The sequence below is a fragment of the Telopea speciosissima genome, chromosome 9, assembly GCF_018873765.1.
Source record: "Telopea speciosissima isolate NSW1024214 ecotype Mountain lineage chromosome 9, Tspe_v1, whole genome shotgun sequence".
Taxonomy (NCBI): Eukaryota; Viridiplantae; Streptophyta; class Magnoliopsida; order Proteales; family Proteaceae; genus Telopea; species Telopea speciosissima.
Genome location: NC_057924.1, coordinates 10,787,910 through 10,800,704, shown reverse-complemented (window position 1 = coordinate 10,800,704; position 12,795 = coordinate 10,787,910). Strand labels below are relative to the sequence as shown.

Here is a 12,795-nt window from a genome sequence, read left to right as displayed (position 1 = left end):
GAAGTAGAAGAAGAGAAGATCATTCAGTTCCATCTATCAAACACCGAGGAACATTGTTTCTTCTTGCATTTAGAAAAAAAATCGAAATTTTCTATCCATATCGTTTTCTGTTTAACTCTTTTCTTCATTGTTTGATCTCAAACTCGAATCAAAGGTATTTGTTTGACTTTAAAATAGTTAAAGTTTCTTCTTTTTTATTCCAGATGCACCTGCTTTGGCGTTCTTCCAAGTCAATCTGATTCTGAACCTTGCAATCCAAGCGTTCTACTGGCGTAGACTGGGTTTATTTGGTATCGTCCAAGCTTTGTTTCTTCCATTGTTTTTACGTTATCAGATCTTTGAGGAGAATCCAAAGACTACTTTTTTGATTTTTTCCGTTTCAGTTTAGATTGGTGTGAATACGTATTAGTTTAGTGATGTTTTCGTGTTTGCACTCAAGTGTATGGGATTTAGTCAAAACTTATGTTTATTCCTGAAAGAAAACTTGGTCTTTGGCTTAAATGCTATTCTTTCCACGAAAAAGACGGCTTTGGTGCTGTTACCGAAGCTTCTTGCTTCTCTTTGGTTTTCTCATTCTTCTCTCGAGCTTCTCTGTTGCTTCGTAAGATTAGGGTTGTGTATTGGAAGTTGGAAACGTAAGAAACGACCATTTCTAAATCTAACCTGGCATGATTCGAGCAACTATGAGGAAAAATGCCAATTCTCACTCAGTAAGGTTGTTCAGTGATAGAAGATGGAAATTTCCATTTTTCGCGAGCTTGCTCGTTTCCGTTATTCTGTTTTTAGCTGCTGCGTTCGGGCTTTTCTCGTCTCCCTATGCTGCCGATCCACTCTCTTTTGACTTCATTTCACTTGCACAAATGGAGGATTCCAGTGAGTATTTTGTGGAATCGGATTTAAACAGCTCTTTGGACCCACCTGTTGATTCGAGAGTGGAAGCACCAAGGATAGCTTATCTGATTTCTGGGACAAAGGGTGATGCTCAGAGGATGAGGAGGACGTTGCTGGCCGTGTATCATCCCAGGAATCAATATATTTTGCACTTGGATCTTGAGGCTCCTCCCCGTGAAAGGATAGATCTGGCAACTTCGATTAAGAGTGACCCAATGTTTCACCAGGTGGAGAATGTCCGGGTAATGGCTAAATCCAATTTGGTGACCTACAAAGGTCCTACAATGATCGCATCTACCCTCCAAGCAGTAGCTATTCTGTTGAAGGAAAGCGCAGACTGGGACTGGTTTATAAACCTCAGTGCTTCGGATTATCCTCTGGTCACACAAGACGGTTAGTATTCCTTCTGTATATTTGGTAGTGGAATTCTGGTAGATTTAGCTACTTTAATTGTCATCTTTTTGTTTTGTGATTGGTACTGGGAGGTTCATGTTGGGGCTTAATAGGAAAATAAAGTGCTTTGGATCATAAACTTTCCTCTTGCACCATTTTTTTCTCCAAAATTGTTCAAGTTGGTTGCTTTCATTTAAAGATGCCACAATTCTTTAGCACTTATTTGATAAATTCAACTCAAATCTGTAAAGTAGATGTATCCTGACATTCAATTATGTTAAAGGCTGAAGTTTGAGGATAATGTAGTCCTTCTGCTAGAGAAGGATAGTTTAGGGTCTTACCCACTTATTAAATTTTGGGAGAAATGATTTGGCTGGATGGTGTTTGCTCTCTTTCCATGGCTTGAATAGGACAATCTTTTGAATGACTTCATAGAAGAAAGCACATTTCCCTTAGGCCGGCATCACCCATCTTGGTTTTTGGTTAGTTGATTCTTGGACTTGTCCACCACCTTCAAGTGAGTGCTTGAATTGTTTAATTGATGCTTGGGCTGGTGAGGTTGACTCAATAAAAGAAGGGTACTTTTCCTTAGGAATTCATCCACCATCTTCTTGTTTGTGGAATAGTGCTTGAGCATAGGTTTACTGTGCCAGCCTTTGTCCACTACCTTCTATTGGATCATACCTGGTACCTATGGACAAGATTATAATCTGTGCAGGCGACAAATGGAGAATCTAGGGATGTAATGACACTATCGATATCTCGCATCCAATTAGCTTTCGAACGGATTTGGATAGTGTTAACAAAACAAGAATTTCGTGAATGGCTTGAATGATCAATGAGATCATCAAGCTCTCTATTAATAATAATAATAATAATAAAAGAGATTACAAAGGAAGACTATAGCTTTCGAAAAATAGTTTCGAAACTGATTTTTTTTTGATTACGGATTCACCTAATGCCAGGATACGAACACGAATCAAATAGGGATTTTTCGACTATCCATTTACAGAATTCTATGGAGGATGTTCTTCGTTTCTGTATTACTTTGCTGTCTTTTCTGGAATCCTCAAGCTGTTCAAGGGGATTCAGTTGGCTTCAGATCTTCTTTGATGATTATACTTTTGTTGGCATGGAAAGTTTCTACTTAATTGTTCCTATTGTAGTGTTTTTCTTTCTCTTTTTTTTTTTGGGGGGGGGGTGGGTGGGGAAGGGATTGGTAGAAAGAAATTTGAGACAACGAATCCGTACGTTCAGGACTTCGTGGTTATAAAGCTTTACTGGTAAATTATGTTTGTGATGTGGTAGCCTCATCAAATCAACAGCATTGGGTTCCTGTTTATGCAGGGGTTTTCATGGCTTTGGCTACATGTTACATAGGCTCACCCCCCTTTCATACGCCAACTTTCTGCTCGAGGAACGTCTGTTTCTTGGTTTCAGTGTGTGAGAGTAATTAGGAGTACAATTGTGAGTCTAGTTAGGAATTTCCAAAGTCCTTATATATGTGTACACACCCCACCATCAATTAAACATGATTTGAGTAAAGAATTTTGGACCTGTTGAGTTGTGCATACGGGACTGATATTCAATATCTGATCTCCTTCTTCTCCTGATTGATTACTTATCAAGTGAGATTGATCCTCTCTTCTTCTCCGTTCTTCTTATTCTCTAATTTTGATATTTTCCTGTAATTTTTCTACTTAACTCCTTGATTTCTTCTCCTATATATTGAATATTGGTTTCAGAATGCTAACTATTTCTTGTTGGTTTGTTTTTTATATCTGAACTACAAATCTGAAGTTCTGCAATTTAATAGATTGATCCCCAATCTGTTTCTTAGATCTGATCATCAAACCCTGCAGTTCTTTCTCTTTTCTTGCTTGTAGTTTTCAAATAAAAGTTAGCTGGGTTTCCTTTAGTTGTAGATCTCTGATTTTTAAAGAATTCTACATCAAGTGATAGGTCTGGTAGAGCTCTACAATTGGTCAGAATTATTCTTTTGCTTGTTTTCAATATAGAATTGAAATTCCAAATGCTTCCGTTCACAAGGGATAAGTCCTTCAAGTTGTGGGTATAGCTGTCCTGGTGGTCCACCCTACTTATGAGCTATTCTGCTTTGGGGAATGTTGTGGTTATTGTAGATCTGTAGTTTGAGATATCATGTTGAAAATTAGCTATTTATACCATGCTTTTGAAATAATTTTGAGTGTGTTTGAAGGTGATTTGAAAGCAAATGTAGATTGCCAGTTGCCATAAAATTCTATTGGTTTCATGTTGTAGTGGACTCAACTCTTAATATTTCTCTCAATACTGTTAAGGATTTTAATGATGCTGAGGTGACTGCAGTCCCTGGCATTGTGGAGGCAGACTTGGTCACTATTATGTTCTTGGTTGGCGATAGAGGCATTACTAGAGACCTTAAAATGCTGTTAATTGTTGATGAGTTTGATACCTCGGAAAAATAAGGATAATCATTAATATGGCAATTTGTCTTTGGCTTTCTTTTATTTTTGTGATAAAATTCTTCTTCAAGTTAGTGAACAACTGAGTAGGAAAGAAAATATTATTGAGATTAATAAGGTATGGGCCATATGGCAATGGGGCAGGTTGAATAGGGGCCTTGCCTGCCTCCTATTGGTTGGGTCTTGTACGACTAAGATTGGAACAGGGTTGGGTCCAGGTTTTGGGGTGGGGGGCCAATTGCCTGGTAGAATCCATAGGCCCCTTGCATGTTTCACAGGGTGAGGTTGAGCAATGTTTCAAATGGGTTAGGTCCGGCATTTGTCACACCCCACCCAGTTGTCATCCCTAGATTTTATAGTGTCATTCAAGACATCCAACTGTCCTGCAGTCTTGGGGCTGGATATTATTTTAATTGTATCAATTTACAATTTGCACCTTTTTTTTTGGAACTCATCTACAAATTGCACTTTGATTGTCACATGTTTCTTCCAGTTCATATTAAGTTTCTTTAATTGATAGAAGCTTGTTACCTAACCTAAGATAAACAGCTGGGATATGTGAGCATACTCTGGAAGCACTGAAAACCATTCCAATGACTAAACTGTCAACTGTATTGTTTCCCTTCACCCTGACATGCAATTTCTTCTCATTGAAAGAGTGGGGTCGGGGATTGGGGGTGCCGGGTGGAAAATGGTCATACACTGCACTGTGGGACTACTGGGATCCCCTTCTATTGCTATCATCTGCTCGATGTCATTCTTTGCCATGTAAAGACAAATCTTGATCTCTATCAAGGTAGCAATCCTTGCCAAATCATTAAGAACTGTTTACTGTTGTTTATGTCATAATGACATTACTGTGCAGCCTATCTGACTGGGTTTGGGTTTGCTGTGATATATTCAAGTTCAATTTTGTAATAACATGGAGGTGAAGTAGGTAGATATGTTGGGCTAATTACTGGAACTTACAGTGTTTAGTAGCTAAAGAGATCTTGAACTAACAAAAATTGAAGTGATAGTTCAAGTAATAACATGGAGGTGAAGTAGATAGATATGATGGGCTAATGGTTTACTGGAACTTACAGTGTTTAGTAGCTAAAGAGATCTTGAACTATCAAAAATCCTGAATATATGCTCCATTGATTGACATTTCCCACCCACCCCACTGGACATGGGATAAAAAAAACAGATACTAGTTTGAGGGAAATATATATTGTAGTGAAATTTGCATGAAGGCACAAATCAAGTTGCGCTGGCATTATATTAAATTAAAAGTAAAAGCCTCTCTCTTACAGAACATACTGGTTCTGAAATAAGCTATTTGTGGGAAGGTATTATTTTGGATGTCTTGAATAATGAGGCTACATTCACCAAAAAAGAATAATGAGGCTATCAATTGCCATTTAGGACAGTTTGAGGCCTGAGGTGTGCTTATGCCCACTTGGATCTGGAATACGATTTTTCCCTTGTATATTTTTAGATTATGTATCCCTCATTGAAGGTCTTGAATCCTCTCTTGATTTTCTTTCTGTTGTACAGGGGGTATTCTCTCTCCCTGATGCGACTGCCATGGATTGTCTCCTCTTTGGTGTTTTTGTACTTAGTGTATTGGTTTCACTAATTCTTTCATAATTCTATTGAAACTTTGCTCTACTGTTGGTTATTTGCATACTGGAAATATTCATTGTAAGTTGGCATACTTTCATTAAAATCCTTTGTTCATCATCTTCATTCTATTGATTCCCTATTATGTACTCCTGTGCTATTGTATCATCATTTGATGGGTGAATTATTTACGTCTAATATGCTTGTATGTGAGAAATCTTGTCTTCTTATTTTGTGCAGATTTGCTTCATGTTTTCTCTAATTTGTCAAGGGATCTCAACTTCATAGAACATACAGAGATAGTTGGGTGGAAACTGTAAGTAGACATGGATCAAAAAAATGTCCCCTTCAAAATAATTGCTCCTTGTCAACTTCTGTCAAAAGGCACCCTACATATCAATCTTATGAACTTGTGCAGGAAGCACAGAGTAAAACCAATAATCATTGATCCGGGTCTTTACTTATCAAAGAAGTTCGATGTTTTTTGGACTAGCCAACGTCGGTCACTTCCAACATCATTTAAGTTATTCACAGGTGAATTATATTTATATATTATCATATTGTCCCATTTTCTCCTTGATTACAGGATATTTTTCACATACAATAATATAGTAAATTGACATGATGATGGTTCACTAAATGGTCTGTTGAAATTTCTGTGAAGCAAACAGTATAAAGATGCCACCTTCTCAAGTTTGTAGTATTAAAAAAAAAATTTTGGCCATAGACTTTAGTTCAAAGTCCATATCTTCATCTACTTACATATAAACAACTAAAACCTTACTGACTGTTCATTCTCATTTTCATATATGTGGCAGTAAATCTAATTCCCAAAATGAATATTATTTCAGCTTTGATTGTGAAGTGTGCTACTTGGATTGTCTTAAGTCAAACTAATCTGTCTTGATGTTTTTCCATCCCAATTTCCATATCAAATTAGTTCTAATAATAAAAGTTGCTACTCAGTTTGCTGGGTACCTTTCATGCTTGGACTTAGATTTAAGTCCCGACCTTGAGAGTGGATCCTACATCTAGGGTTCTGTACCTAAGGCATCTCTTAGGAGGACAGAAAAATGATTGGTGTAAGTATGCTCCTAATTGAAGTCTTCTCCCATTCTCCCTGCATGATGGTTTTGAAAAAAGCAGTTGTTAAGTAGCATGGCCATATAACTTTATCGATGTATCTAAATTCTTAAGTATCAAATTATACTATTTAGCTGTCAATAACTCACGGCTCACAGTATGCTAATCAACTGTCCCTTCTTGGATAGTACTGATTGCTGTGGTACTATCATCCACTGACGAAAGAAGATATAGCTGTTATTCTTCAGAGTCCCTAAAATTGTATATTTAGTAACTTTTGATGCATACAAAAAGTGAATTTTAATAACTAAATATGGAATGATTTAGAGTTAGTGATATTAACATTTTGGGACTGTAGTGGGGTAATGATTACAAAGGTTTCTTTTTTAGGTTTGACAATTTCATTTCCGTCCCTTTTAATTTTCCTTGCAACCAAACAGAGCTAGTGTTCTATATTATCTCCATTGAGATTATGAGAGTGCTTTATTTAATTTCGACAAATTTTCTTTCCAGGTTCAGCATGGGTTATGCTTACACGTTCATTTCTTGAATTTTGCATCTGGGGATGGGACAACCTTCCCCGGACGGTCCTAATGTATTTCACGAATTTTATCTCCTCCCCTGAAAGCTACTTCCACACTGTAATCTGCAACACTGAACAATTTTGGAACACTGCTGTGAATCATGACCTTCACTACATTGCTTGGGATAATCCTCCGAAGCAGCATCCTCGCTACTTAACTGCGAAGGATTTCAACAACATGGTAAGAAGTGGGGCTGCATTTGCTAGGAAATTTGCGAAGGATGACCCAGTCTTGGACAAGATTGATCAGGAACTTCTAGGTCGGCCTGAGGGTCAGTTTGCTCACGGCGCATGGTGCATTGGGAGCTCTGATGGTGGGGCCAATCCTTGCTTCCTGAGAGGCAATGACTCAGTTTTTAGACCTGGTCCAGGTGCTGAGAGGTTGCAAGAGCTGTTGCAAGAGCTGTTGCAAAAGCTGTTGGCAGATGATCTTCACAAAAAAGGGTGTTCATTGAGGGTAGAACAAACCAACCTAACTGTACATTAAAGCATAAATAGAATGTAAATAATTGATGTAAAATATCAGAATGGGACACCAAAGTTGTAATCATCATCTGTTTACAGGTTAGTGTAGAGGGATCCATTCAGTATATGTTCAGATCGGAGGTAAAATTAAAAGGTAGATTCTGGTCAGGAGTGGGAAATGGGTGAGTTGAGAGTTGAGATTGGAATCGTTATCCCCTCCAATTCCTCCAATTCCTCACATGGGGGGCGGAAATGACCACCCGATCCTTTGCCCGAAAACACTACCCAAGGTGGGGTCCACTCCCCCCTATTAGAGGAATTGCAGGTGCCCGTGAATTGGAGGTGATGATTATACGATTGCCAACCCCGGTAGATTGAAGAATTCTTTCCACTAATCTGGTGTCATGAGTACGAGTTGGATTCATGGTTGTAGTTAGCGTTATCGGTACCCGTATCGGTTCTTATTAAGTCTCAGCTGATATTGATATGTATCAGTTGAATAGTGTTGGTGTGATACTCTGATTTGAGATCAGAAAGTCACTTTTCGGCTAAAAAAGTCTACATTTTGGTCATATCGGCCGATCCTTAACGGTGCTGTATTGGTATCGGGCTCCGCAATATCAATAAAAATTCGCATGGGGTTTGTCATATTGTAATCCCATCTTCCTCAAAGCCTTCATTTGAGGAATTGGAATCCAATCATCCCATTCAGCCGAGATGGATCTTGATTCAGGCCAATTTGACTTGTTTTTTAGGGTTCAGGTCCTCTTTGGCCAATTTCCAGCCGAATCTGAATCGGGTTTCAGCTGGAATTGGCCTCTGTTGCTGTTTCCTTGAACCTCTCTTGAAGCTCAAAGTCAGATCAATATTGCTGTTGATGAAAGAAGTACTGTTCACTCTTCCCCCAAGAACGGAGGAATTTTTTTCAATATGTTTTGTGCTTTCAGGGAATTAAGATGTGTGTGAGGATTTGTAATTTCTTCACCAAAATAGTGGAAGCTCTGATTTATCGCTCTACCGTCAATGTAATCCATCTTGGGTGAATCATGTAAAATCACTGTATTCCATGTGTGTGATTTCTTTTCGTTTTTCTTTTGCTTCTGCTGCATTATTAATTCCTAACAAAAACTTCTCATCTGAGTGAGAATCCATGTCTTTAGGATCTTATAGAGCAGATGAATGTTTCTCGTTTGTAAATTTCAAATTTCAAATAGCCACTCAACCAGGAACGAAATAGTTTAGATCATTTCATCAAACCGTGTTGACTTCATCACCATTCACTAATCTCATATAAGTCTCAACACTCATCTCTGGTGAGAAATCAGTGAAATAGCCATTCTCCACATCCAATCCTTCTTGGGCAGCCAGAATCTCCACTTGACTCTGAACCCGATCAGCTCCAACCCGGTTCGGGTCCAAGAGGATGCAGGCTATCTCGGTCGACTCCTCTCCATGAACCAGACCAAGTGTTTGAACCGTTGGAAGACCTCCCCCTCTCTCACTCACCATCCGAGCAATTTTTCTTGCAGTACACAAATCTGTAGACATGACTGGAACATTGTATGTTGCAAACCAAGGGCTTGCGCCGATCACGGCAACACCTCTGGCTGGAGAAACTTGAGATGGACCCATGTCTGGCATTTCTGGGAGGATTTCTGGTAATGCCCACCCGACCCATTGGCCCATGGAATTTGGCCGGTAGTACCCGAGCTCACGCCGGACGGTGTCAAGGGCTTTCCCGGTTGGGTGTGCAGCTTCATACAGAAATACAGGTACTGCAAGTATCAGAATTCAGAAGGAGAAACCAATTAAGACCATGACTACATAAAACAGTGAATCCATATTTGAGTTAAGGGTGTTAAACCGGTTTGGTTCGGTAATCAGTTTGGTTTCAATTCGATTCAACAGAACTGAACCATTTATTAAATGGTTCCAATATCCTAAATCGAAACCAAACCAATTACTAAATGGTTTTGATTAAATGATTTTTAAACGGTTTCAGAGTCATTGCCAATTCGAATCAACAATTCTGGACGCATTTAGGATAGAATCTATTTTGAATCCCAATAAAGAAATCTGATTCTGTTGGAGGATTCTGCATTTATGCCCAAATTATAATTTAAGAAATAAAAACATAGTTCGAATCGATGAACCGGTCCAAACCAAATCGAATTGATCCTTATTGGATTGATTTTGAGCTGAGTATTGCACATCTGAAACCAAACCGATATAACCCTCTAAAAACCTGATATCAGCCTAAAACTCATTCAAAGGCGTATTTTTGTTCCATAATTTTGAATACATACGCCAAACCAAACCTAAACTGGATCGAAACCAACCTAATAACAAACCCATTAAAACCTGAAACCAAATGGAACAAAACCAAAGCTTTACTTATTGGTTCAGTTTCGGATTCCACCCTTGCCACACAGAAGTCGATTCAACCCAGATCAAAACCAACCCCTAACTAGATCTAATCGAATCATTAATAAATGATTGGGAGAAAAAATGCTAACTGGTCACGTGCAGCATGTGGCCCCTGCACCCAGACACAGAGCTGTGCTAAATGACCACTGCACCCCTATGAAAAGGCAAAAATTCCTAGAGGCTCATAGGGGGGTGTGGCGGTCATTTTGCACGGCCCTGTATCTCAACTCTGGATGGAGCTGCACGCAGCAGGAAACCGAGTAGCATTCTCTTTGAACCAATTAGTAAATAGTTTATCGATTCCGAATTAGATGATTCGATTCGGTTTCTTAGATTAAACCGGTTTTATAAGTTCCAGCAAAGAAGAAGAATTGGATGAATTGTGACCTTGTAATCTGTTGCCGAGATCGGAAGCGACGAGTTTAGCGAGCCAAGAAGCTTCGTCCAAGGAAGCACGAGCAAGAGGATGGAAGGAGATATGGTCAACCACGCCAATCCGAGGGTGCGCACCTGAGTGGAGCTCAAGGTTTATGGCTTCGTAAGCTGCTTCCACCATCGCAATCACTGTCTGTTGCAGTGGGCTATAGACGGCATTTCCTGTGTTATCGTGAGTCACATACGATACAAGCGTGTACCTGACCCGGTTGTAAGCTCGATCTTCAAATTTGTTCACAATCACTATTTCAGGGTTGAGTCGAGCGGCTCGTTCCACCGATTCCAATGCTGCAATGTTTCGGGATTCTGAGATGAAAAGCTTGCAACACAGCAGCATTGATTGCTTCATCGTTTTCTTCATATCTTGTTTCTGGTTCATTGCTCAGCCAATTCAACAAAAGACAGAGATATCAGAATATAGCTTATAACATTGTAGTTTTTGAATTTTGATCATGAACTCATGTTCCTCTTCTTTATGGTTGTAGATATTGTTGTGGATCCACACGGAAGGTGGAAAAAATGAAAAAAAAAAATCCTCTACAGTGCCTTGAGCAGTTCAGGCCTGAGAGCTGGACATGTGGAAGATGCGACATTCAACGGCGCCAAGTTTGAGAAGAAAGGAAAAAAAAAACTGGGTTAATCGAGCTCGCATCGTTGGATAAAGCATCTTCCAATTCTTAGATCCAAACTGCAAGGCACCGCAAGATGAAGGAATTGCAGAGGATTTTAATCCCTTTTTACCTTAATATCAGTTAATAACACTGAAGACCAAAAACAAAAGAGGAATCGAACTTTGTTTCAACATCTTTAGATCAAAATTTGAACACACAATACACTCCAGTTTTTCACCATTTCTCTAACAATGAGGTTCAATTCCTTGTTCTATGCTGTGCAGGCCTTTTTGAACCATCAAAGGGACTAACAGGATGGGCTTATAGCTTTTTGTTAGATGGCCAAAGTGTTTTAACATCTAGAGGAATTTCGTGTACAACCGACACAACAGAGGCTGAGTTGACAGGAATCTTGCAAGGGTGGAAATTAGCGCTCAAGGATGGAATCTATCTTTAAGGAAATTTGGATTACAAATCATAGTCTAAGTAGGATTTTGAACCCTCAAGGAAATATGTGCATATCTTGGAATTTACCTTCAAGTTTTTTTGAACTAGCTGAACTAACATCGAACTTCTCAACTGTAAATATCTCCCACCAGCACAACCAATGGACAAAAGCATTGCGATCTCTAGCCCTGTATACTATTAGTAACAAGACACATTTTCCCCCCTTTATATATGATGTATAGATTTTTCTTTTGCTTTAATATATTAGTTTTTATTTTCATAAAAAAAAAAAAACAAAAACAAAAACAAACAGAGGAATGATGAAGAGAGAATTGGGATATGAGGGCTGAGCTCCCCCCCCCCCCCGCTCAAATGATTTCTTATATGCAGCATTCTACCTCCCTAAACTGACTCCCTCTCTCTCTCTCTCTAGATAATATATTGTCCTTCTAACTTTCCTCTCCATTGCAGCAAAACCAGTTTTCACAAGGAACACTAATACACTATTTTCTTTAAAGAAAATGAAATCTAAAGAGAATTGGGATCTGAGGGCTGAGCTCCCCACCCCCCCCCCCCCCCTCAAATGGTTTCTTATATGCATTATTGTACCACCATAAACTGATTTTCTCTCACTCTGTCTCTCTAGACAATATTTTGTCACTCAACTTTCCTCTTCATTGCAGCAAACCCAGTTTTCTTAAGGAACAGTAAAACTATTTTCTTTTAAAGAAAATTAAAATCTAAAACAGTATGTTGGGGGAGAGGTGGGGGGGGGGGGGGGGGTAAAGGGTTTGAGCCCTGAGCCCTTACCTTGCTACTTAGATTGAAATCCATTAATCCTCTGATCCTCTGTCTCTATTTGCCTCTGTTTTGGAAATCCACTTCTACAGTCTGCAACTGAGACAAGAGTTCAAGACCACATATATAATAAAGTCCTGATCTATATTGACACTATTTGTCACATGTCACTACTGAGTTACACATAAAAACAAAGATCCCACAGATTAAACATGTCATAACTCAATTATTGAGGGCAGCAAACCCTCTAAAAAAAATTATTTCCAAAGAGTTTATAATATAGTATATGAAGATGTACTTGAGCAGACCAAAAGAAAAATTGTTGTTCCCTTGATCAATATTAATACTTCAACTAGAGATTTAAGCACCACTTAATTATAACCCAAACTCACATTATAAATAAACAAAAAAAAAAAGAGGTTTTACTTGTATGGCAACTTCTTAGAACTTCATTTGATTCTTCTTGTCTGAGTTGAACTTAAATCAATTAAAACCCCACATGATAGAAGCCCACAACATTATCTGCTTTTAATTTTCAAGATCAATGACCATCTATCTACTTGTCCATACACATATGCTTCTATTGGTCAGTCCA

At 38.7% G+C, this 12,795-nt stretch overlaps 2 protein-coding genes across 2 annotated transcripts; one reads left to right on the top strand and one right to left on the bottom strand.

The window, feature by feature from the left end:
• Positions 1-220: 220 nt before the first annotated feature.
• Positions 221-7,578, top strand: LOC122641089 (beta-glucuronosyltransferase GlcAT14B-like). Its single transcript, XM_043834407.1, has 4 exons — positions 221-1,284; positions 5,592-5,667; positions 5,770-5,885; positions 6,948-7,578. The coding sequence occupies exons 1-4, from the start codon at positions 669-671 to the stop codon at positions 7,502-7,504; spliced, it is 1,365 nt and encodes a 454-aa protein (XP_043690342.1). The 5' UTR covers positions 221-668; the 3' UTR covers positions 7,505-7,578.
• A 1,084-nt stretch (positions 7,579-8,662) lies between these two features.
• Positions 8,663-12,279, bottom strand: LOC122641090 (formimidoyltransferase-cyclodeaminase-like). The gene is made up of 3 exons (XM_043834408.1): positions 12,213-12,279; positions 10,297-10,714; positions 8,663-9,257 (listed from the first exon to the last, which is right to left on the bottom strand). Exons 1-3 carry the CDS (start codon positions 12,234-12,236, stop codon positions 8,734-8,736), a joined length of 966 nt encoding a protein of 321 aa, XP_043690343.1. The 5' UTR covers positions 12,237-12,279; the 3' UTR covers positions 8,663-8,733.
• Positions 12,280-12,795: the final 516 nt, after the last annotated feature.